Raw genomic sequence first — 27122 nt, 5'->3', positions numbered from 1 at the left:
TCAAACCTACTTTTCATCCCTAGTGAGTAATTCCCTAAGGGCAGGGCTGCACCATCTATCCCTTAAGGCTTGTCACAGTGCTGGGCTCACAGTACAACCTCAGTCAACACTCCCTGGGACTTCCCTGGTGGTCCAGTGGTTAAGACTCCACGCTCCCAATGCAGGGGGCTCAGGTTCGATCCCTGGTGGGGGAACTAAGATCCTACCACTCCCTGAGTGGACCACCCACTCTAGATGGCCTTGATCCTATGAGGTATGTAGAAAGTGTGCAGGGAGCCACTCACACCCTTGTGAGTGTTCCACACATGAAAGCATCCCAGGTCTCTGGGACGGAGCAAGGCATGTTGCTCCCCTGGGCTCTGGCCTGTGCCCTGGGCTTTGGTTGCCTATACTCTGGCCCCTGAGCTAACTGGACATAAACCAGGAGGAGCAGTGTCCCAAAGGGCAGTGACATGGCCTCCTCCTGACAAGAGGAGAGATGTCCAAGGCTTGAGCCATTTCTTGTGGGCACACGATCCATCACTGTCCATCAGACTTCTGACATTTCGGGAACCAAAGGGGCAGCTGTTGAATAGGCCCTGAAAGCAGAGCTCCTGGTGCCAAATTTTACTTCAGGGTCATAAAGAACATAAAAAACTATCACATAAGGTGCCGAGTTCCTTCCAATGCTTTAAACCCTTTCCTATGGCTCCTCCTTGCCAGGAGGATGAAGCCCAAGCCCCTTGATGTGGCAAAGACTTCAGGACTTGGCCCGTATATCCCTCCAGCTTCGTATCTCACCATCCCTCACCTTGACTGTAGTGTTCACCAAACTCAACTACTTCTTTTTCCTTGAAATCATCATATGCTGTGTCTTAGCTCTGGGTCTTTTTGTATCAGTTCCCTCTGCCTTGAATGCTATTCTCCGTCTTGTACCACAAACTCCCGTTCCCCCATCAGTGGATCCTTCAAGACAATTCGGGCATCACTTTCTCCAGGAAGCCTTCCCTGAAGTTTTTGGCTGGGTTAGGGATCTCCCATAGATGCCATAGCCATGAACTCCTTGAGGATGGGGACTGGGATTTCATTTAGCCCAGATCCTGGCAGAGAATCACTGTCAATCAATGTTGAAGGAACAAACAAATGTGCATATTTGAGGACAGGCTAGAAAACCACCTGACAGGAGTGCCACAAAAGTGAGTGGAAGGTTCTAATATTTACAAGTTCTAAGATCCAAGAGTTCCCTAATTCTTGGCCGAAGATTGAGACTTGGGCTCCACTCCATCTAGAGCCCTCTCCCCAGTGAGCCACCTCCACTCCCCTGCCCTCTGAGTGTTTGTTCTCAGGCAGGCACACACACATGTTCCGAACATAACCAGGAAAGCAATTTACAAGAAATAATTGCCGGTCAATGTGTGCTTGGGAGCAGTGGTGAGCTCAGACTATTTCTGTCTGTGCGTCAGCCCACCCGGCTTCCTTCCTCCTTGGCTGCCTTGGGGGAGGGGGTTCCTACACCACCAGTTGGGCAGTTTGTTTCCAACCTAGGACTCAGGCAAGCCATTGTGAGCCAGCTCTGGGGGCTGACTGAATTCAAACGAGAGAAGCTGAACAAGGGCGATGAGGAGTAGATTTTTTGGAGGGGGGTGGGGGAGGAGCTTTATGGGACCTGGGATGTGTAGGTCAGCAGAGGCAGCACAGAAATCTACTTTCCACCTATCCCCACCCCATCCACAGAGGCTCTGGCTGGGGAAAACCTACCAGGCCTCCAGCCCTGCTCAGTGTGAGGTCTCCTCCTAGCCTCCCCAGCTCCGAATTCTCTTTATTCTTCCAGGCTGGTCGTGCTCAAAGGGTGGTCCCAGCCCAGCAGCACCAGCATCACCTGGAACGAGTTAGAAATGCAAATTCTGAGGACTTACTCCAGACCTACCCAATCAGACACTCTGAGGGCAGGGTGGGGGCAGGGAGCAACAATCTGTGTTTTAAACAAGCCCTCCAGCTGATCCTGATGCAGGCTGAAGTTTGAGAACCAGGGGTTTAGGCCACTGATGACCACTTGAGTTTTTAGAATTTACAGATCATCTCCCCCTAACAGACCATGAACAGCCTAAAAATAAGGTCTTTATAGGATTCTTCCTTGTAACCTGCCAGAAGGCCAGCACAGAAAGTGTTCTGAGAAAAACTGAATTTTCCTAATGGGGGTACCAAGGAGAGAGACAGGATCTGTGCTGTGAAAGGTCACATAGAGCAGCAGTGACTAAATTTCCCACCTATCACCCATTCCTGCCACACACACACACACACACACACAGGTACCCTAAGGTCTCTCTACAACAAATAACTTGCAACTCCTGGGCTGTGCTAGGCTCTCTCTCACTGTTTTTGAACAGGCTGTATGTACTCTGGCCGTAATTTCTTCTGACTCTGTCTCACCTGGAAACTTTGACTCATCTTTGATGATTCAGCTCAGACATCACTTATTCCTCCCTCCAGCTGCATGAAGGGCCCCCACTGGGCCCACTGCCCTTTTGTGTGCCCACCTCACCCTCCAAATGAACCCCTTGAGGGCAGGAGCTGTGGCTGATTCCCTGTTGTTTCTGGTAACCTGCACAGGTCCTGGCACAGGATAGACACCACGGAATGTACAATAAGGGGACAAAGGTGCTGGGTTTAGAGTGCTGAGAATTACACACACACACACACACACACACACACACACAAGGCCACAAAAAAAGCAAGACCAGAACCAAAATCTCTCATTTTTCAGCCTAGGGCACTTCTGAGGTGACTCACCCTGCCTTGCTGCCCATCATATACCCTTGGCTGGTTCAGGCCCCATGCACAGATATCTAAGAGTGACTATTTCACTGTTGCCAAATCCAACAGTGAGTCATATCACTGTCAGAAATGTCAAGAACTGCCTTCAGTGGCTACTGAGTCTCCCCATCTTTGCCTTGCGCCCCCAAGGCAGAGCCTAAAGCCATTGCCAAAATTAAGATAAGGAGAGCAGCTGGGAGAGAGGGGAGGCAGTCAGCATCCTGCCCTAAGATTCCTTTGCTATCAGACTAATAATATTTTAAAAACCCAATAATAATAGCTAACACAATGCTTTCCGTTAGCCAACACTGTTCTAAGTGTGCTGCTTTGCATGGACTCAGTAATTTAATCCTCCCCCAAGCCTTACGAGGTAGATACTACTGTTATCCCTGCTTGTACAGATGATTAGGCACAAATGTTACTTAGCAAGTAAGGGCAGCGACCAGATTTAAACTAGGCATTTGGCTCCGGAGTCCCTGCTCTTAATTACTAAGTTATATTGAAAAACACTCACCTGTAATTTTTGGAGTTTTTGTAGCACTTTCATGTTCAGGAAGAGAGTTCATATCCATCAACTCATTGAACAGTCACCATGACCCTGCAAGGGAACTGAGGCTCAGATAGACTAAGGGACTTTATCCAGGCCACACTGTGGAGCCTATTAACCATTCGTTCCCTCACTCACGCTACATTCACTCTTTCATTCACCTGAGGAACTGAATGATATTAAACATGGCTGGGCCCTGTGTATGTACTCTACACTCCCTCTCCTTCTGTTCCTTGGCAAGGGACTCCCTCCAGGAGCGACACAGAGCTGCTGGAGGGGCACGAGTCACCTGCCCCTGGGTCCTGGTCATCTTCCCTGGGCTTCCTAAGTACATCTGCTCTGTGGCAGGAAGACCAAGTCCGAATTCTCTGACTCCCCAGGTTAGGCAAGGGGCTCCTCTGAGTCTCTACAGGCCCCAGGCTTCTCCCTGATCGCCTGCAGTTGTTAGGACCATTTTACCAGGGACCCATGTCTAAACTCCCTTCGGCCCACAGTGGGCCAGGCAGAGCACCATGGCTGGATCCACAGTAAGACCTGAGTGGGTTTGCTAGGAAAAGCCCTCATTTATGCTGCTAGGTTCCAAAGTCCCTTTGATTATCCCCAGCCCCACCTTTTTACCAAGAAGAGAGAATCCAGAAGAGGATGGTGTAGAGACATTTATTGGGTGTTTATGGAGCTGGGTCTAGACTGGGGACAGGGGCCTCCTCAGGGCTGCCTGGAATGTCACCGGCTGTCACTGTAGCCATGAAGCAGTGCTGGAGGAGGCGTTTGGGGTCCACAGCCTGCTCTTCATTGCAGTCCGGCCATGGGTTCAGGAAGGGTGACTCTGCCCGAGAGGGCTCACTCCCGGCACCTCCACTGAATTGCCCATGTTCCCACCTTGGCGGTCAGGCAGTACCTCATCAGGGTCTGGAAAACAGCAAGCCAAGGGCATGGGGCTTCCTCCTGCAGCCCTTCCTTTCCATCGGGATCATACATGCTGAACTTCCCTGAGTGCTTACCTTGGGCAGGATTGTGCTCAGAGTCTTAAATTCATCATTCATTTAACAAATATTCATTAACCATATACCACATCATGAACTAGGAGCTGTCAATGCTTCTCATGAACTTAACATTTAATGGGGGAGACAGACAATAAACAATTGTTACTACATATGAAGACTTCACCTTCACCATAAACCTGTGTGGTAGGTACTATTAAAAACTCATTTTATAGGTGAAGATACAGGCTTACTACACAGCTAGCCTTCAGGGAAGTGCTGGAAAATTTAAAAACATATATTATTCTCTGCTTTAAGAATAGATTTCACGAGTCTCTTCAATGGCTGCTTAATCCTCTCCTTCTTTTATACCTGAGCTTGATAGGAAGCTCACTTGGCCTTATTATATCCCACTTCCCATTCATGACTTATTCTGCTGCAGCTTACTTGGTTTCTGCCCTCAACAGAACTTAAAACTTTTTGTCGGGCCTCCCTGGTGGCGCAGTGGTTGAGAGTCCGCCTGCCGATGCAGGGGATACGGGTTCGTGCCCCGGTCTGGGAGGATCCCATATGCCGCGGAGCGGCTGGGCCCGTGAGCCATGGCTGCTGAGCCTGCGCGTCCGGAGCCTGTGCTCCGCAACGGGAGAGGCCACAACGGTGAGAGGCCCGCGTACCACAAAAAAAAAAAAAAAAAAAAAAAAAAAAAAACTTTTTGTCACTGAATCCCATGGTTACTTATAAGTTATTGTCTCCCTTGGCTTATTGGGAGCATTTCACACAATTAAGCATTCCTGCCTTCTTGGATAAAAAGTATATCAAGTGTTCAAGCCAGAAATGTGAGTCAACTCTCACACCTCCTACCCCTACCCCTTTCCAAAGTCAAGCAATTCACCAGGTCCTGTTGATTCCACCAAATCACTATCTGCCATATCCACCCATTCTCTCCATCCTCAAGGCCACCACACTAGGTCAGGCTTTCATTTTCTTCTGCCCAGGCAAAACAGCCTTTGGTTGGGTCCCCTCCAGGCCACCTTCCAGGCTATAGCTGGAGAGATCTTTTTATTTATTTTATTTATTTTTTTTTGGCTGTGTTGGGTCTTTGTTGCTGCGTGCGGGCTTTCTCTAGTTGTGGCGAGCAGGGACTACTCTTTGTTGCAGTGCGTGGGCTTCTCATTGCGGTGGCTTCTCTTGCTGCCGAGTACGGACTCTAGGCACGTGGGCTTCAGTAGATGTGGTGCACAGGTTTAGCTGCTCCATGGCATGTGAGATCTTCCCAGACCAGGGCTTGAACCCCATGTGCCCTGTATTGGCAGGCAAATTCTTAACCACTGCATCACTAAGGAAGTCCAGGGAGATCTTTCTAAGGTGAAGTGAGTCCATGTACTGCTCTTTCTCAAAAGCATTCAATGTCTTCCCATTACCTGTGATCCTTGAGGTGCATTCAAGGCTCTTCATGTACTAGCCCCATCATCCCTTCTCTAGCTTTTTTACTACTACTCTTCCCTCAAGAACTCTATGCTTTATTATACCAAAATTTCATTGTTCCCTGAATGGGTCCATTCCTTCATATCTCTGGGTCTCCACTTTTACTGTTTCTTCTGCCTAGAATGACATTTTATACCTTCTTTGTCTAGAAAACTCCTATGCTTTAAAACCCATTGATGGAAGAGACCGAGGATGAATGGTGCCTCTGAAACCAAGGGAAGAGTGAATTTCAAGAAGGAGGCTGTAAGGCTTCTCTGGTGGCGTAGTGGTTAAGAATCCGCCTGCCAATGCAGGGAACACAGGTTCGAGCCCTGGTCCGGGAAGATCCCACATGCCGTGGAGAAACTAAGCCCGTGCGCCACAACTACTGAGCCTGTGCTCTAGAGCTCGTGAGCCACGACTGCTGAGCCCGCGTGCTACAACTACTGAAGCCCACGCACCTAGAACCTGTGCTCTGCAACAAGAGAAGCCACCGCAATGAGAAGCCCATGCACTGCAACGAAGAGTAGCCCCCGCTCGCCGCAACTAAAGAAAAGCACTTGCGCAGCAGTGAAGACCCAACACAGCCAAAAATAAATAAATAATTAAATTTTTTTTTTTTTAAAAAAGGAGGCTGTATGAGACATTGGAGTTGGCTACACAACATCCATTCCACCTCTTCCCACCCAGTAATAGCAATTATGTTTGGGTAGGATAGGCCCCATCTCAGCTCCAGCAGGGGGGCCTGCTTGATCCCAGCCCATCAAGTAGTCCTGTTCCTTTGCTACAGGGATGAGAAATCAGTGCATAGCATTTCCCTGGGTTCAGTGATTGGTTTAGGGTGGGCACAGGACCTGAGGTAGTCCAATCAGGGTAGAGCTCAGGCCTTTTTTTCCTCCTGGTTGAAGGAAGAGATAGCTCCCTCTTTCTCCTCCTGGCTAGGTGGGAACACAAAGCACAGAGTCCCAGGGACTGCTGGCAGCCAACTTACTACCATGGGAAAAATCAGTCTGAGGAGAAAGCCAACACAAGATAGAGGGCAGAGCTGAGAGAATCTCAGAGGACAAAGCCGCAAGCATGAGGACATTGTGAACTTCTATTGAAACCATTCCTAAAGCTCATCCTACTTTTGGACTTCTCATCGACAGAGCCAAAAAATTCCTTTTATGTTTTTTTTGTTTTGAACTTTCTATTTTTAATAATTTAAGGCTCACAAAAAGTTACAAAAATAGTAGAGAGTTCCATTGTACCATTCACCTAGCTTTCCCCAATGATAACATCTTACATAACCATGGAGTAATTTCAGAACTAGGAGACTGCCATTGACATAGTACAATTGACTAAACTACAGATCCTATTCAATTTTACCCATTTTTATATGGACTTTTTTTTTGGTGTATAGTACTATGAACGCTTATCACATGTGTAGATTTATATAATCACTACCACAATCAGGATTAAGGACTGTTCCATCACCACAAAGAAATCTTCTCATGCTACCCCTTTATAGTCATACTTTCCTCCTAAACCTAACTCTGGTAACCACTAACCCCTTCTCCACACTATAGTTTTGTTATTTAAGAAGTGTTATATAAATGGAATTATGCAGTGTACAACTTTTGAGATTGGCTTTTTTCACTCTGTTTAATACCCTTGCGATCTACTCAAGTTGTTATGTGTATTGACAGTTCATTCGTTATGAACATTTGTATATAGGTTTTTGTGCAGACACACATTTTCATTTCTCTAGGACCACTTAGGAGTGTGATTGCTGTTTTGTATGGTATAGTGGATTGAATGGTGACCCCCAAAGATATCAGGTCCCAATTTCTGGAATCTGTGAATGTTACCTTATATGGTTTTTGCAGATGTGATGACATTAAGGCTTTTGACATGAGATTATCCTCAATTATCTGGATGGACCCTAAATGCCACCACAAGTGCCCTTAAAAGAGAAAGGCAGGGATTTCCCTGGTGGTGCAGTGGATAAGACTCCACACTCCCAATGCAGGGGGGTCAGGGTTTGATCCCTGGTCAGGGAACTAGATCCCACATGCATGCCACAACTAAGGAGCCCACGAGCCACAACTAAGGAGCCTGCGAGCTGCATCTAAGACCTGGCGCAACCAAATAAATAAATAAATAAATAAATAAATAAATAAATAAATATTTTTTAAAAAGAGAGAGAAAGGCAGAGGGAGATAGACACTCACAGACAGTGATGTAAAGACAGAGGTAGAGATTGGAGTGATACAGCTACAAGCAAAGGAATGCTGGCAGTCACCAGAAACTGGAAGAGGTAAGGAACAGATTCACCCATGGAGCCTTTGATTTCAGCCCAGCAAAACTGATTTTGAATTTCTGGCCCCCAGAACTGTGAGAGAATACATGTCTGTTATGTTAAGCCACCAAGTTTGTGGTAATTTGCTACAGTGGCCATAGGAAACTAATACATATAGTAAGTATGTTTAACTTTATGAAAACACCAAACTGTCTTCTGAAGTGGCTATACCATTCTAATTCCCACTAGAAGTATATAAGAGATCCAGTTGTTCCATGTCCTCACTTTGGATTGTCAGTGTTTTTACTTTAGGGTGCTGATAGATGAGAAGTGGTATCTCATTGTGGCTTTACTATGTGTTCTAGCTCCATTTATTTAAGTCTTCTTTGCTTTTCTTCATTAGCATTTTGTATTTTTTATCGTATAGCTCCTGTACATGTTTTGTTAGTTTTATACCAGAGTATTTCATTTTTTTTTGGAGTGACTATACATGATATTATATTTAAAATTTTGGTCTCCAGTTGTTTGTTGCTGGTATATATAAATACAATTGATGTTTGGGTCTGACCTTACATACTATGACCATGCTGAATGCACTTATTAGGTCTAGAAGGTTGTTTTGTGCATCTCTCTGTGTCTGTTTTGCAGATTCTTTGGGATCCTTTGTTATTTAAGCTTGCATTTTAAGGCATTCCATTTGGTACAGGGATTTAGTTCAATCTTCTATTCAATGCAAGAATCTCTTTCACTGAATCCCACATTTAGCCTTTTCCTGGTTACCTTCCAGGCTTGGGGGTGCTTTTTTTTTTTTTTTAAACCAAGAGTTACAATTGACGAACTAAATACGACCCATGGTGATGAGGGTGCGCTTTACAAAAGTATTTCAGGTCTTATTCTAAGAAAGACCCAGCTTTATTGAATTAACATCTGCCTTCCTATGGCTTCCCCCACTGATCCTAACTCTGTTCTCTGGCTTCTCTCAAAATGTCTCTTCCTCGCGCCCCAGGGTAGCCTTGCAGAGACTGGAGGTCCTAGGCTGTGAACACTGAGACTCCTTTGCTTGAGGCCAAATGTCCCCAGCTCTTCAGCCGATACTCACATAATCTGGTTCTCAGACCAAGCTGGTCACCTGCCTCTGATCACCTTCTGATTGGTCAAAGTTCCTCTGAAATTGTGGGTCTCTGAGCAGCTGGCAGTCAGGGCTCAGGGGGAATCCTTGGGCTTCTAGGAGCTATAAAACCTTGGCTCAAATCCTCATTCTGATATTAAATCATTGTGCTATCTTGGGCTAACTTCTTCTCCTCTCTGGATCTCAGTTACTATTCTATAAAATGGGGTAGAAAGTAGGGCTGGTCTTGTTTTTCTCTTTCTTTTCCCTGGAATTTCAAATTGTAAAGGATTCTGTCTGTATAATAGACTGCCTTTATTAGGTACTAGCTCCCCCCCTCCCATTTTCTATTAAAGAGTTCTGATTAGCAGGAGAGAGCCCATGCTAATTACCCTCCTTGGACTAATATAATTCTAGCTCAAAACTAAGAAACTTGGTCCCAGTAAAACCTTTGAAATATTGGAAATTGCTCAAGAATCCTCATTGCTATATTTGGGGACCCTTCAGTGATATATTTGGAACACAAAGTTGGGAACCTGTGGAGTGGATGCTAAAATGTTACCTCTGAGCTGTGACAGCTGATGCATTCTAGTCAACTGGGAGTAAAGAAGGACCATCATTCTCTTGCTTCCAGACTCTATAATTCTGTTATTGTAATCTGAGCTTCCACTCACCCTTTTTTGGCAGATACATCACAATGCAGGTTCATACTGAACTTGTGGACCCAGCATGTCTTTTTTATATGATTATCTTTCCCAGATCCCACGGATTCCCTCACATATGTATCCCAGGGCCTTCAGTTCCACAACCCTTCAATTCCCTTCCAGGGAAACCAGCAGAATAGGCAATGGTCCAACTCTTGAGTACACATATATATTTCTGCCTCTTCCTCTGGCTAATATATAATGAAAGTTATTAAAGTCCCTCAGTGGTGCCTGAAGCCTGGGGGAGGGAGTTCTATCTTATCAAGGTGCTAGCCAAGAGGCACTTGGAGAGGAGGATGCCTAAAGGCAAATATAAAAAGTTCAATTTTCAAGTTACAATAAGATCCATGTTTGGCTAAAACACGCTGGTACAACAATCTTATCTGATTCTCCTAACAACTCTCTGAGGTAGGTGTTATTATTCCATGTTATAGATAAATAACTGAGGCCCAGACAGAGAAGGTTAGCACTGACACAGGTATTAAGTATTGGATCCAGGATACACTTTCCATTCTGCTTGATTCCAAAGCTTGGGCTCTTTCCACAGAGCAAGCATACCTTTAGTATAGGTTAGGAATTCTGTTAGGTGCTGGGGATACAAAGGCACTTAAGACATGGTTCCTATATTTGAGATATTAACAGACAGGTTGAGGAGACTAACATGTAAAAATCTAAGTGCCTAATAATAATTAAAATGAGGGTTACTCATCGTTAAAAGTCTACCATGTATCAGAGACTAAGTAGCTCCTATGTAAGCATCACCTCTAGGTTTACAGCTTTCTTGGTGGGTATTATTGTACACATTTTACAGAGTAAACTGAGGCCCAGAGAGAAGTGACTTGCCTAAGGCCACACAATAAGAGTGACAAAGCCAGGATTAGAGCCAGGTTCTCTGACACCCCAGCCCAGGGTTGTGCTTTCCCACCTTTCTCCAGGGACCTTTTGGCCAGTCCCCCCATTACCTGGGGTCTTAGCCTGTAGTGACCAGCCAGGAAAGGAGTTCTCAGATTCTCTCCCTGCTTGGAGATGAGTCAAGACTGACCCATCACTGAGGCTTGTTTGGGTCATAGGTACTACCTCCCCAAGCGTGGTTAATTAAAAAGCAGTGGGCTCTGAGGAAGTGGAACCCTTCCTGGAAGGTAAGAGGGCCTGCTACAGGAAAAGATCTTTGGCCCAGGAGGCAAAGGCTTGGCCAGATGCCTGGGTGACCTTGGGCACATGAATGTCCCTTTCTGGGCCTCAGCAACCCATTGATACAGTGAGAACATCAGACTTGATTTCTAGGAGCCCTATGAATTAGTGAGAATGGCTGATTAATGATATCCCCACCAACACTTTTCAGAGGAGGATGAGAACTGAACTCTTACCTTTCTTTTTTTCCCCCCCACTTTTTGTCTCTTATTAAATGTACCTAGGTTGGAATATCAATTCCACACTTACCTCACTCACCTCATCTGTAAAATAGGATTGATAATAACCACCTGGTAAGAGTAGTTGAACGGGTTAAATGGGATAATATGTTTAAAGTCCTTGGCATAGTGCCTAGCACAAACGTAGAAGCTCGGTCAGCCTTCTGATCAAGCTAGTTCCTCACAAAGTACAAGAATAAAAAAGTTTACGGTCTTTGTTGCATCCCAAGTTTGAGGGATGGGGTAGGGTGGGGGTAATGGGACAGTACAGAACATCTGGGCAGCAGAGGGAGCCTATTTTCAGAAGCTCTGTTCTATTTCCACTCTGCTCTTGCCAAGGAACTCCCCATCCCGTCCTTGCCCCCAGACTCAGCGATCAGGACCCCAGGTACCATGTGCAGTGAGTGTGGGCTTTAGAGTCAGGAGATCGGGGTTGACATCCCAGCAGTACATGCTCACCAGCTGTGTAGACTTGGCCATTCACTTCCCTTGGCTGAGCCTTGATTTCCTCTCCTGTAAAATGGGGCTAATGATCTCTCTACATGTCCTGCCAGAGAAGGAGATGGAAACAGATGAAAGTCTGTGTAAGGGGGCAAGCTCTGATGAGTGTAAGGTAGCAGCCTGTAAACGTCTCAGATGCAGGAGGGACAAGAGGCTCCTGGGTTGATGCTGTGGGTTCAGAGGAAGGAGAGGACAGCACTTAATGAAGAAAAAAGGGAGGTGCTAAGAGCTGAGTTTGGGCAAAAGGCAGAGAGAGCCAAAAACTGTCATTTAGTGAACAGTCAGGAAATGCATTTTCCATCTGAAAAACAGGAAGCAAATAGCAAGAACACAAGCTGTGTCAAACCCTGATGACTGAATAATTGAATAATCCAGCTGGTGGCTGAGCAGTGAAAAGCAGGAGGGTGGTTTTCATTCACAGGACCGACGGACGGGTGAACTGTGTTCCCTTGAGTTAGAAAGGCTACAGGGGATAGGGTGGGGAGAGATGAGGGGAGTAGGGCACAAGCAGAAGCACCCCACACACCTGGCCTGGTGAGGTAGAAAGAGTAGGACTTTGGAGGCAGAAAAACACACATATTTGAATTCCAGCTCCGCAATTTACAAACTGTGACCCCTTGGGCAAGTTATCTGACCTCCCTGGAACCTGGTTTTCACATCTGTAACATGGGTGATAATAGCACCTACCTCACTGGGGTAGTTTGGAAAATTAGACAAGACAGTGCATGTAAAGTTTCAAATGGTATCTGGCATAAAGTAGGGACTTCCCTTTCTCAGCACAGGGATAAGGAGAGGAAGGAAGGTGGAGGTGGAGTTGGCTCTGTCACTCACTCACTAGGTGACTGAGGCCTCGGTTTCCTGATCTGTAAAATGGATAGTAATAAGTTCTGTACTCTGCCTGGTTATTGTGAAGAGCAAATGAGATAGCCTATATAGAGCTAATTCATTCCTTTTAACTGCAGTATCATATTTTATTATTCCTCTACTGATGGACATTTAGTTTGTTTCCAGTGTGACAAGCTGTCATGGAATCCATCTTTACAAGTCCTCTCCTAGTGCAACTATATCTCTAAGGCAGATAATTAGAAAAGTGGAATTACTGAGTTATAGGGTATGTACATTTTTAGTTTAAATGGATAGTGCCAAATTGCTTTACAAAGTGGTTTTACCAATTTATTCTTTTTTTTTTTTTTTTTTTTTTGCGGTACGCGGGCCTCTCACCGCTGTGGCCTCTCCCGTTGCGGAGCACAGGCTCTGGACGCGCAGGCTCAGCGGCCACGGCTCACGAGCCCAGCAGCTCCGCGGCACGTGGGATCCTCCCGGACCGGGGCACGAACCCGTGTCCCCTGCATCGGCAGGCGGACTCTCGACCACTGCGCCACCAGGGAAGCCCTACCAATTTATTCTTATCAGTGGTATATGAGAGTATCCATTCCCCCCATGTAAACTTCTCACTATTAATGTGATCCATTTTTGGATTTTTGCCAATGTAATCATTTTAATAAAAGGTATGTCATTCTTAAATTGCATTCTCCTGATTATTAGTAAGGTTGAGCATCTTTTCATGTGTGTTGGGCATTTGTATTTCTTAGTGGATTATGTTTTTCTCACTTGTTCAAAGATATGCTTATATATTCTGGATATCAATCCTGTCTCTATTTTAGATACAGTTGATTCTCATTAGTCGCTGTAGTTATGTCCGAAAAAGTCACCACAAACACTGAATTAGTGAATACTGAATTATTGCTCCTTGGGGAAATACAAAGTTAGGTTCCTGTGAGCCTCTGGTCACATTTTTGTCAGTCGATCAATATATAACTTTGTTTTGTGTGTGTTTCTGTTTAAAAACACCTTATTTAATATATATTGCTAACTCATTAACATTTAACTCATGGCCAACAGCACTATACCTCCTGTCTGAGCAAAGTGTACTGAACACATGTATTTTTTCCATAAGGCACGTGACAGCCTTGTGCTGAGGAATACTAGACAGAACTTCAGCATTAATTTGGGGGTCATTTTCAACAGCAAAACCACCAACAAAAATCATAAAAATGCAAAAATGTGGCACTAAATATACCATGAAGAGGACACTTGTTTACTGTATAAGAGCAGAAACAAGAAGGCAGAGCATGGCCTTCCTTGTTCAACCTCAGCTGAGAATGTGTGTGATAGGGCAACTCAAATTTTTTGTTGCTCTGTGCACATCCACATCTGCACATGACCTCAAAAACACTGAAAGTATTGATTTTTGAGGTTACAAATTAATTCTAGCAAGTAGGCAAATTCACAAGTATGGAATCTGCAAATAATTAGGATTGACCGTGTGTGTGTATTTATATCTTTGCAGTCCACCACTTGTTTTTTAACTTTATGTATGGTATCTTTTGTATTATTTGTATTTGATGTCTATTTGTATTTGATGTAGGCAAATTTGCCAATATTTCCCTTATTTTTATCCTTTTTTTTTTTTTTTTCGTGGTACGCGGGGCTCTCACTGTTGTGGCCTCTCCCGTTGCGGAGCACAGGCTCCGGATGCGCAGGCTCAGCGGCCATGGCTCACGGGCCCAGCCGCTCCATGGCATGTGGGATCTTCCCGGACCGGGGCACGAACCCGCGTCCCCTGCATCGGCAGGCGGACTCTCAACCGCTGCGCCACCAGGGAAGCCCTCCCTTATTTTTTTTTTTTTTTTTTTTTTTTTTTTTTGCGGTACGCGGGCCTCTCACTGTTGTGGCCTCTCCCGTTGCGGAGCACAGGCTCCGGATGCGCAGGCTCAGCGGCCATGGCTCACGGGCCCAGCCGCTTCACGGCATGTGGGATCCTCCCGGACCGGGGCACGAACCCGTGTCCCCTGCATCGGCAGGCAGACTCTCAACCACTGCGCCACCAGGGAAGCCCCCTCCCTTATTTTTAAAATTAAACATTTTATTCATGTTATTATATTCTTTAATTAGTCTGTTTCTGGAGTCTCTTTCTATTCTAGGGTTTCTCAACATCAGCACTATTGACATTCTGGGTCAGATAATTCTTTTTTTTTTTTTTTTTTTGCGGTACGTGGGCCTCTCACCGTTGTGGCCTCTCCTGTTGCGGACGCACAGGCTCAGCGGCCATGGCTCACGGGCCCAGCCGCTCCGTGGCATGTGGGATCTTCCCAGACCGGGGCATGAACCCGTGTCCCCTGCATCGGCAGGCGGACTCTCAACCACTGTGCCACCAGGGAAGCCCTAGATAATTCTTTATTGTAGGGTGCTGTCCTATATATTGTAGGATGTTTAATAATATCTTCCTGTAACAAATAGGATGCTGACTATAATCAAATTATTTTGATTAACAATGAGCACATGGAAGAGTTTGGGATGGAAATGTTCATATCATGAACCTCCTGAGAAATGTGCTGCTGCTTCAGAATATTCCAGAAACACTTTTGAGGCAAATGTTCCAAACATCATTTCTAAATATCTACCCTCTGCAAAGGTGCTAACCTGCTGAATACAAGGAAATCATGTGACCTCTTTCTTACCTGTAGTCTGTAAGCTTAATCCTGGGTCCAACTTTGTGTGGGGTTTTGAGCTGATGAACAGGTACAAAGCACACAGGCGGTGACAATGAAGGCTGGGAGGACCACTGCTGCTATGGACAGGCCCACAAGAGCACCAATACTGGGGAGAGAAAACCATAAGGGAGCAGAGGGTCAGGAAAGGACTTGGGAAGCAGCATGTTATAAGAGAAGTATTGTAGTGTTATAGGAATCAGCCAACTTTAACTTTTGTTCTGTCTCTCCTTGCCTTAAACAGGCTTTCTGGGCCTAAGCATGGGAAAGAGCATCAACTATGTGGCAAGTACTCACCACATACATAACTTGACATGGATCAGTGTCACCATGTAGTTGGGACTCAGTATGTGTTCCCTTTCTTCTCCTCTCCTTTCCTCAACCTGCTGCCACCCCACGAAGCTAGAGATGATCTTAAAGAGCCCTCCCCACACTGCTGTTTCTTAAAAATCAAGGGACTTCCCTGGTGATGCAGTGGTTAAGAATCCGCCTGCCAATGCAGGGGACACTGGTTCAAGCTCTGGTCCAGGAAGATCCCACATGCTGCAGAGCAGTTAAGCCCGTGTGCTACAACTACTGAGCCCACGTGCCACAACTACTGAAGCCTGCGTGCCTAGAGCGCATGCTCCACAACAAGAGAAGCCACCGCAATGAGAAGCCTGCGTACTGCAACGAACAGTAGCCCCTGCTCGCTGCAACTAGAGAAAACCTGCACACAGCAACAAAGACCCAACGCAGCCAAAAATGAATAAATTTATCAAAAATCAAGACACATAGCAGGCCTTAGTTCAATACCCACTGTCCTTCCAGCCTCAAGGTAATTTCTGACCCAGTCTCTAGTGGGTCATCACACCAGTGTGGACTCCATGTCTAGAACACCTCCCTGCTTCTGGTCCCTCACCCCACAACTTCACTGCCTCTGCCCCAAGTCAGGCCTTGGTCACCTGGTCTCCAGACAACTACCTTCTGGCTCATTTTGGGGGGCCACTGTCTTTCCTGTTTCACGTGATCTCTCCCATCATCTCCCCACATCAGAATTTCACCTGTCCTTGAAAGCCCATCTCAAATGTCTCCTCCTCAGTGCTTTCCTTGGTCCTCTTTCTCTCTCCTTTCTTCTTCCAGGCCAGGCCCACCCAGCCAGGACACCTACTCTGGGCCTTTAGCACTTCCTACTTGGTCAGGCAGCCCAATGTGGTAGGGAAAGAACAAAGAGCTTTGGAACTCTTACAGACCCACCTGGTTTAGGACTCAGGTCTGTACCTAACTCGATGTGAGATCTTGATGAAATTACTTAGCCTTTTGAGCCTCAGCTTCTTTGTCGGAAAAGTGAGAATGATCAAAACACAGCACCTCACAGTTGGTAGTGAGGATGAATGATATATGTAATATTCTTGGTGCATAGAAGTTCAACATATTCCTCATGTGTTTTTTGTAGGAAGACTTAGACCATGTTTAACTGGCTTTGTTCTCTCCTTGTACAAGCTCCAGCACATAGTAGGCACTTAGTAACTATTATTGAGTACCTACTTTTTGTCAAACACTGTGGGATGTTCTCCCAATAGTAGGGGATAGGTAGCACCAGGGTTGTTTGTGTGCCCTTTCTGCCTGTGACTCCTGCAGCTTTTCTGCCCACCCCTCCTAGCCCTGACCCCAGCCTCAGATTCCTGCCTTTGCCATTTCTGTTGGATTTCACTCCCAGCTAGCTGATGGCTAACTTCCACTAAACAGAAACACCTTAGAGCTTTGGAGAGTCTGTTTTCCCAAGGCTAAATAAATTATTGGATATCCCTGCAGTGGAATAGTATAGAGCCATTAAAAACATGTTTTCAAATAATATTTAAGATCAAGGATAAATTCTGATGAGATAATGTTAAGTGAAAAAAGCAGGACCCACTACTAATTATATAGTGTAGTCCTAACTTAAATAAATAAACATAAACATAACATATACATGCATAATATAACATAGGTAAGGTTGGATGTAAATACACTAAAATGCTAACGGACTGTCTCTCTGGTAGTAGCACAGGCTGTGGATGTCCTGTCTGTGTCCCATTGGGTCTTACAGTTGTGGAATATTCTGGCCAGGGTTTCAAAAGCCCGCAAATGTATCTCTTTGTCTGAGGGCTTTCTTGGGCCCAGAACAGTCTCTGTCTGCACGTTGAACAGGTCAAAAGTACAGGAAAATTAATGCCTCCCTTCTCCCACCAGCACACAGCCAATGACTGAAAGAAATTGGTATGTAAATGCCCAGCTTCCTGGCCCTCAGATGGGATGACTCTGAGAGTATGTTCTACACTGGCTGGCAGAGTTCAGCAGTTTAAGCTCTGGTGGCCCTTGGTGGTGACTTGCTTGGTAACACCATCATTAGCTCCTTCCCTTTCCCATCTCACTTCCTCACCCTGTACCAGTATCTTCTAGGATTGCTTGTCATATAAACTACTTGCCCTCAAATCCTTGTTTCCAAGTCTTCTGGGGAGCCCAAGCTAAGACGCTGGATTTCTCACGGATGCTTTCCTTTTCTGTTTCTCCTGTCCTTTCCACATTTTCCACATTGAGCATATAGTACTTTTTAGTTCTTTAGTACTAGCTTACTACTTTTTAGTTTACTATTTAACTAAGTATTATTTCCTTTCTTGAGATATACTCACTGTTTATAAGGCTGTTATCTGGAAGACTCGGGCTCAGGTTGGGACCACACCCTTTACAAGGGACATCCATGGGCACCTGGCTGGAAAAAGCCCTGTAAAAGTAGGATCCTTTGAGGAGTGGGTGAGAAAGCTGAGGGGATATATACCAGATCAGTGGTCAGTCAGGTAGTGGGCACTGCTCTGATGGTCTGTCTGGGAATGGAGGAACAAGCTCCCAAGGACAGAGCTGGGAACAACAAGAGAGGGTCCAAGGGGGAAAATCTGTACTCAGTATAAGATGAACTCAAATGATCAGAGTTTTCCCATGGTGAATGTACTGCCTCAAGAGGTGGTAAGTTTCCTACTGTCGGACAGGTTTGCACAAGACCTGGATGAATCCACCTTTCAATGAAGTTAGAGATTCCTGCCTATGGTGGGAAATTGGATTGAAGAGCTGCTAGCCTTCTAGGATTTCACAGATCTATGACTCTGAAAGACAGGTAACCCACTGTGACTTCTAGGAAAGAACTGGAGGGATGGTCTAACATTTGTTAGGGTTTTTGAGTCAGACAGTTCTAAGTGTGAATCCTGGTTCTCTCACATATAAGCTGAAAAATCCTTCACCTTTTAAGCTTCATTTTCTTCATTCATAAAAGTTACTATATCACCAAGTGTCCATAAAGATTAAATGAGATAGTGTATATACAGTGCCTGACCGCCAGTCCTGATAAAAAATAGAACTACTGATAAAGGATGTTTGGAAAGTCAGCCAGACATGTGATAGCACCAGCTGCTTCTCCACAGGGAGTCTTCATTTCCTGAGACATGCTTTTTTTTAAAAAATAAATTTATTTATTTTATTTATTTATTTTTGGCTGCATTGGGTCTTCCTTGCTGAACGTGGGCTTTCTCTGGTTGCGGTAAGCGAGGGCTACTCTTCGATGCGGTGCATGGGCTTCTCGTTGCAGTGGCTTCTCTCGTTGCAGAGCACAGGCTCTAGGCACGCGGGCTTCAGTAGTTGGAGCTCACAGGCTCTAGAGCACAGGCTCAGTAGTTGTGGCGCACGTGCTTAGCTGCTCCGCGGCATGTGGGATCTTCCCCAACGAGGGCTCAAACCCGTGTCCCCTGCATTGGCAGGCAGATTCTTAACCACTGTGCCACTAGGGAAGTCCTGAGACATGCTTTTAAAGACAGCAATTCTTCTTGAGCACTATCCAAGGAAACAGTGTTTACCTGCTGATTTTCATGTTTTTAAGGGCCAGCTTTCATGAAAAGGGCCAAATGGAGTCCAGAACAAAACAAGTTCTCCACCCTGCAATGGCGGGGCTCTGACATCCTATGCCGGAAGGGTTGTTTCAGGGTTTGGAGTATACTGATCACCTAATGTCCTGAGGACCCCAGTTTCCCTCCTCCACTTTGCAATTGTCTGTGATGTTTATGAACCATATTATAGCCATGCCTAGGAAGAGTCAGCCCTGCAGGCTAGAACCTTTCAGCTGCCCTTGGGGTCATAGAATGGAAGCACGCAACATGCAATGTGACCTCAGAGATCACCCCATCCAACCCTCTAGCTCACTGTTTGAGCCACTAAAGCACTCTGTGTCTCAAGAGGGTCCAAGGCAAGGAGAGGGACCACAAGGGGTGTATAGGGAAGGGGGTGGTAGTAGTGGGATGGGATCCTGGCTGGGTGCTGAGGAGTTTATTCACCTCCGTGTCTCCAAGTGCTACAACAGTGTCCAGAAGACAGCAGAGGGTCAGTGAGTATCTTTTCAAGTGATCTGAGTAGAGCAGGTTATGAGAGCCAGGCTAGATTTAGACATTTGTGCAGCAGGTCAAGCCTGGGCTTGGGACCAGACAGGCCTGAGTTTTCATCCCAGTTCTGCCACTTCCTCTCACTGGAGTACTCTAAGATAGTAACTTAACCTCTTTCATGTTTTCTCATTTGTAAGATGGAGAGAAGACGTGCCAGCGTTGTGAATGTGTGAATGCATCTAGCCCTTGGATGGTGTTAGGTAATGTTCTTTAAATCTCAGTGTACCATGACATTGCTGGAAGATCTTGGACAATTCACTTTCATATTCTGAGCTTCACTTTCCCCACCTATGAGCCAGGGAAAGGGAACTCCCTTTTATTGAGCACCTACTATATACACTAGTCACTTTCACATGCATTATTGCACTTAATCCTCACAATAATTCCATGAGACAGGTATTACTATTGCCATTTTAAAGATGACAAAAGAGACTCGGAGATAATTTGCCCAAATTCACATAGCTAATAAGGGAACAGAGCCAAAGTTTGGACCAGGTTCTAACCAGCCCCAAAGCTCCACACTGCTTCCATACCTCAAAGGGAGGTCAGTGCTGTCATATTTCAATACTCAGCTCAGTACTAAGTACACAGTGGGTCTTCAACAAATACTCCATTGTTATATTTTAGATGCACGTCATATCTCTTTAAATGGACTGTGAGCTCCTCAGAGAGGGAATCATTGATTTCTGTGTCTCTAGTGCCTAGCCTAGCACCTGGCACAAAGCAAAGGCTATAATGAATGAATGAAAATATGGATGAACAGAGAATATATGAATATAATTCCCCAGGTGACAGCAACCAAATGTGCAGGATCTGAAAACCTGGCCATCTGAAAATCCTTTGGAATTACAGATTGAGCAGTCTAGAAAACCAATAATATCTGTAATTGTTAGTGGCATATGCCAAGTTGATTTTACCTCTTGATCTCATTTGGTCCTTGCCCTAGTCAGAAATCATCCTCCCCATCTGATGGATGAAAAGACAGAGGCTCAGAGAGGTTTTAGAGGCAGACTGTCCTTTCCCACCCAGCAGGCATACAGCCTCTGGTCACATAATCCCAGAGACAGGAAGATCACTGTCTACTGAGGCAGCCCACTCCATTTTCGTTGATGCCTGTTTCTCAGAGCAGGCTCAGGGTCAGGTCCTATTCTCTGGGTGAGGCCTTTGGAGACCCACAGAGATTGAGACCTGTTGCCCTCTCAGTCCCACACTTAGGTTCCAGGAATGTCAGCACTGGCCTAACCACCTGCTTCTCTGAACTAGTGGGGAAACTGAGGTCCTGTGGTGGGGATTCACCCAAATTACGCTGATCTGGCTTCTGCTGTGGCATTATGTCATTGTCTCGTTATGCACTTGGAGACAACTCTGAGTCTTTGGTCTTCTGCCTTAGCTCAGAACTCACCACAGGGTCTGGCATTGCTAAGGCCTCAGGAAGGGGTGGCTGGAAGAATGACTAAATATGAGAGGGAACAAAAGAATTGAGGTTGGGCTGAGGCTCGGGTTGAGTTGGGGTGTAGCATCAGGTGAGGTATTAAGGCTTGAGAGTGAGGTTTGAATGTAGGTCTAGACAGTGTTTGGAGTTGGGGTGAGGAAGGAGAGCTGAGGTGGGGTTGCAGGGAGGACTGAGGCGGAGGTTAGGGCTTATGATAGAGTAAGTACTGGGGAGTGGGTAAGGTCAGGGATGAGGCTGACGATGGCATTAGGGAGGGGACCCTGGTGGGTACTTGGATAAGGGAGGAGTCTGGGTATCCTGTGAAGGCTGCAAGATGGGAGTTTGCTGTTAGGCTGGGGCTTGTTATGTAGTTTGAGGTTGGGTTGAGGGTGGTGGATGATGATGTCTGGAGTGGGGATGAAGTGAAGGTTTTTCAGGGTGGAGTTGGTGTGAGGTTCAAGGATGGATCTGAATAACAGTTGGGTCAAAATGGGGGAATGGAGCGGAGAAGCGGCCACAGGGGGAGCTGGGTTGGTGACAGGGCGAGAGCCTGAGGGGGTAACGGCTGGGTGGGTGTCGGTGCTGACGTGGTGGTGGGCACCTGGATGAGGGTTGAGACTTTAGCAGGCGGCCGGGCCGAGGATGGAGCACGGGGGCTAAGACTGGAGTGGGGTTCTAGGTGGGGTTAGGGCCAGGGTCAGTACCTGAGCCACTACATGTAGCTGTGCTCGCAGGGGAAGAAGCTGTGCGGGTCGTCGCAGCAGTACTTGTGGTCGCGGAAGCCGCAGCAGAAGACGGCCGCCGAGAGACGGACGGACGGAGACAGAACTGAGCCCGAGAAAAATACAGGGAGAGAGGCAGAGATAAGCCGAGAGACAGAGATTGACGCAGAGACGAGGAAGACACAGCGAGGGGCGCGGAGACGCAGCGGTTAGAGACCTAGAGTCCCCGAGGACGGAGGGAGACGACCAGGTACGCCGACAGGGCTCGGCAGGAGGGGAGATGGAGGAGGGAGAGGGAGGGAGGAGGAGGGCGTGGAGAGCGGCGGGAAGGCGGGCGGGAGCCGGGAGGAGGGAGCCGCCCGCGTCTCTGCCAGCGTCCCCCACCGGCCCCACTACGTTCCCAGTTTATGCACTAGGGCGCTGGGTGCTCAGAGAGACAGCGCATGTCCGGGGTGGCAGAGCGGGAATCGAAGCCACCTGCTTGGATTCCACATCTGCGCTGAGCGCCCGCCCTTGTGCTAGGCGCTGTGCGGGGCAGTCCCAGGCTAGCGCAGGACACAGACAGGGGACCTGCCATGGACCACACATTAGGGTCAGTATAGGGATGATCAATGCACGACCTCACTTAACCTTCACAACAACCCAGAGGACCAGGGGTTTTCATAATCATTTTATAAATGAGAGTTTAGGGTCAAATTAAAGTCATTTTCCGGGGCTCTTAAGCCCATGGGATTTTACATGGGTCTGTCTTGTTCCCAAGCCCTTGCTCTTTCTGGGGTTCTGTCAGCGCCTCTTTTCCAGTGACTTTTATATGTTGTCATCCTCTGGCTTCCTTGCCTGCCACTTCCTTTCCCTGAGCAGCTAACTCATGCACTGACATGTTCACGCTCCCCTGTTCATACTCTCTGCCACACTGGCCTAGGACAAGGGGGGCTAGTGGATGTCCAGATGGTAACTCCACCCAGCAGGAAGCAAAGCCAACACACCTCTCCATTCTCACACATCATTTCCAGATCACAAGGTTGGTGTTCTCACTAGGATCAGAGAACCACAGTCTGAAGGAACTGTATGAAGCCGTTGGAGACTGCCTGTCTGTCCTCTCAGGGTACACTGGGGAAACCCAGGCTCTGAGAGGTGCACAGTATGGCCCAGTTACACTGAACCAGGACTAGGGACTGCTGAACTTTAGTTGTCAATACTTCCCATTCAGCCAATCACAGAGTGTTGGGGCTGAAAAGGACCTATGGGTCATGTAATCAGTTGCTGAGTTACAGCTGGCATTAAAAAAAAAATTTAATGGAATAGAAAATGCGCACCGCAAATAGCAAAGTTAAGTATTCTTTCATAAAATGTTTGTTTCATTTACATGTGTCTCTATGTACTGTGGTCCAGATCACAATGTAAAATGCATTTCTTATTTTGAGTCAGGTCAAAAAGGTTTGAAAGTCACTGAATCTGATACCTCCCATTGTACAGATGGGCAGGGACCCACTCAAGATTACAAAATGTTTAGCTCTCCTCATTTCTCACAGCAGTGGGTAGAGTAGGAAACAGCGAATGTGATGCCTTGAGAGTCCCTAATTCCTCCATCCCTTGCTTTCAGTGTGTATGGGATAAATCATGGGCATCAGGGGATCTGGGCTCAAGCCCTAGTGCTACCCCTTCTCTGCTTTTTCTCTCTGTGCTTCAGGTTCCTTTTCTTCCTCCAGGTCAACTCCTCAGATACTGATGTGTGCCATGCCCTTGACCTGGGCTCTGGAGCCCCTGAGAGAGATCAGATCTGGGTCTGCCCTTGAGAAACACAGTAGAGTGGGGGAGTCGGACAGATGATCACAGGACACGGCAGTGAAGGGGGAAATTCAGGGACCATGGCCACAGAGGGATCACCATCTGAAGAAGGGAAGAGTTTTGAGGGGGTAGTGTCTTCAAGGGTTACTGTAAGGTCAAATATGAAAACGGGAAGGAATTGTTATTATCCTCCAGAAAATTCCTCCCCTCAGCTATGAATCTCTGGAAACTGGGAACTGTATGACTACTCTAATGGAGGTGCACTTTGGCCTCTTTATTAGATGGAGAGCAAAGAGAAAGGGTGCAGTCCTGTGGAAAGGATCGGGGTCTCCTGGAGACGTGGGATTCAGCTGTGAGGTGCAAAGCACTGTGCTCTGGCTTTTGGCAAAATTGGGAAGCTGTCAACAGTTTCCAAAGCCCTTTTCCAGCCAAGAATTAATTTGTTCCTCTAGCAACCCTGTGGAGTGAGCCAAGCAGGGATGATCGTGCCCCTGAGAGAAATAACAAGGCCAATGTCACAAAGCAGCCAGTGGCCCAGGCAGGACTAGTATCCATGTCTGTCTAGCCAAGGGTCCTCTCTGGCAGTCTGATGAAGACTATGGTCCCCTATGCAGAAGAATATTTTTAACTACAAAAAGTAAATTACTTAGGATTACAAAGGATACCAATTATGTAGAATCATTATCAAAATAGTTATTTTGTGAATTAGTTCTTTTTTAACATTAAATAATGAGATTGAGAGATTCGTCTATTAACTATTGTAACTTTGAGATGGTGAATGAGTGTAAACAGTATTTCAAGATATTGCTACTATAATGCAATGCAAAAATAACTGATTTCTATTGGTGACAAAGTGACAGGTTCTGCTAATACTACTGTGATTTGTTGCTTACATGCATGATAGAAGGAAATGCTAAATTTGACTTAGAGGTAGTGAAAACAAGGATGTAATCTTTTTCAATCCAAGTTCATGGACCTCTCCCATGCTGAACTCTATCAGTGGACCCCTTGGGCTCTTTGGAATCTATGCTAAAATCTTCTACCTCTTCTGCTCTAGAACCTACCCTAATGCCTGTTCCTTCATCATGTGCGTCATGTTTCTTCCTACAGACACTTACTGCAGACCTACTATGTGCCAGGCAGTTTCCCATCTTGCATGTCATGTAGTCCTTGAAAACTTTCTTTGAGGTAGGTGTTTTTCTTCCCATTCTGCAGGGAAGGTAACTGAGACTCAGAGAGGACAAGTGATTTATCCAAAGCCACACAGCTAGTAAATAGACGCCTCCTTCCTCCCAACCTGAGGTCTGGGGGCCAGAGTCTCCAACCAGAGGGGAAGGAAAGTGTAGGAGGGAAGAGTAAGCAGGGAGAACTCATATTTATGGAGAACACACTGTGAACTAGAAATTGTGCTCTGTGCTTTTCATAGTCTCCTTCAGTCCTCACAACTCTGTGCAGTGTTACTCTCTTAATAAAGATAAAAATAATTAAATATGTACATATTTATTATAAAACAACAAATTAGAAAATACAGATAAACCAAAAGAAAAAATATCACCCATTACCTCACCAGGTAGAAATATCTCTTAATACTTTGGTATGGAGTCTTCCAGATACACACATAATTTTGCACCCACTCTACCCATAGGAAAACTGGACCCAGAGAGGTTAAGTAACTTGCTTAAGGATATACAAGTAATAAGCTACAGTCACCTGCGGTGTGACCTTAGGCAGGTCACTTTCCCTCTCTGCATTAGGGCAGTAGTGAAGATGGAAGAGCATGAAGCCTGGCACCCAGTGAGTCACAGCAACTGGAAGCTCCTTCTGCGTGGTTCTCAAAACAATGCACTCTAGACCTGGCAGCCTTGCTCCGGAGCCCAGTCCTCAGGGGTTAGGAAAGAAACGCCCCTCGCTGTCGTGGGCCGCGCAGCTCGGTGACCGAAGCCCACGGAGGCTGAGAACCCGGGCACAACCCGCGGTGAGGACTCGGTTCGCTCACCGGGGGGTCTGCCCGGAGTCCTTGGACTCTGGACGCAGCGGAGCACCCCCCTCTCCCCTTGCCCTACTGCCTCCAGCTGTAACCGCCCGACGCCCCTCCCCGATGGCTCTCCCCATCCCCGACCCGGCTCCGGTGCCAGCTTGCAGGTCACCGCAGTTGGAGAAGCAAAGAAAGGACGCTGACGTGCATTAAGCGCAAGTGCCAGTTCCTCGCACGACCACTCCCTTGATGCCCAAGACTGATCCTTTCCCTTCTTTTCCAGAATGAGGCTCTTGCGTCTCATCCTGAGAGAAGTGACTTTGCCACGTTGGAACATGAAATCCAGGGACAAACCGGACTGAGGCTCAGATCTCCTGATACCAGCTAAGCTCTCCCCCAACTCTAAGTGGTCACTCTTTGGGTTTAGGTTTTCGTTAGTTTGCTGTTTGTTTGTCTTCCTATGAAATCTTTAAAACACACAAACAACATAAAGAATAATACAAGAACCACCCATGTACTACCCAAATTTAAGAAATGAAAAATTTGATCAATCCTGTTTGAAGCCCAACTCCTGCCCTCCATACTCCTCATTCCCCACATAAGTATTCTCCTGAATTTGGTGTTTATCATCCCCATGCTCTTATTCATGCATTTATCACATATGTATGGATCTTTGAACAATGTATGAAATTGCTTTACATGTGATTACATCTTAAATAAATGGCATCACATTGCATGTATTCTTCTGGAGCCTGCTTTTTTTCACTCAGTCTTATGTTTTTGAGTTTTGTCTATATTGATGTGTATGCTCAGTCTGGCTCATTCATTTTTACTGCTATATAGTTTTCCACTTAGTGAATATATGATAATTTATTATCCATTTTCTGCAAAGTTCAGATTCCTTCCAACTTCTTTTATTACTGTATAATGCTGTTTCTCTTGTGATTTTTTTTTTTTTTTTCGCGGTACGCGGGCCTCTCACTGTTGTGGCCTCTCCCGTTGTGGAGCACAGGCTCTGGACGCGCAGGCTCAGCAGCCATGGCTCACGGGCCCTGCCGCTCCGTGGCATGTGGGATCTTCCCAGACCAGGGCACGAACCCATGTCCCCTGCATCGGCAGGCGGACTCTCAACCACTGTGCCACCAGGGAAGCCCTGTGATTTTTTATTTTTAAAATCAATTTTACTGAGGTATATTTTACAAACAGTAAAATATACCCATTTTAAGTGTACAGCTTGGTGACTTTATACTCATGTAACTACCACCACAGTCAGGATACAGCACATTTCCATCACTTGTCACCATCCATTGTGCCACTCTGCAGTCAGCCCTCCTCCCCACCCCTAGCCTTGCCTTAGACAACCACTGCTCTGCTCTCCCTTCCTATAGATTAGTTCTGCCTGTTCTTGAATTTTTGTCTTAATGG

The 27122-nt window shown here is 46.3% G+C and overlaps 1 protein-coding gene across 1 annotated transcript; it reads right to left on the bottom strand.

Annotated features, from left to right (window-relative positions):
• Positions 1 to 4008: 4008 nt before the first annotated feature.
• On the bottom strand, positions 4009 to 26001 carry SHISAL2A (shisa like 2A; the record flags this gene model as incomplete). Its single annotated transcript, XM_079720796.1, is given in 7 exon segments — positions 4009 to 4163; positions 4166 to 4249; positions 15309 to 15371; positions 15374 to 15447; positions 21917 to 21924; positions 21928 to 22040; positions 25719 to 26001. Coding segments are annotated over 7 exon segments (780 nt in total).
• Between the last annotated feature and the right edge of the window lie 1121 nt (positions 26002 to 27122).

The sequence above is a fragment of the Hyperoodon ampullatus genome, assembly GCF_949752795.1.
Source record: "Hyperoodon ampullatus genome assembly, chromosome: 2".
NCBI lineage: Eukaryota > Metazoa > Chordata > Mammalia > Artiodactyla > Ziphiidae > Hyperoodon > Hyperoodon ampullatus.
Note: the sequence above shows the minus strand (reverse complement) of the source record. Positions and strands in the feature narration are given on the sequence as shown.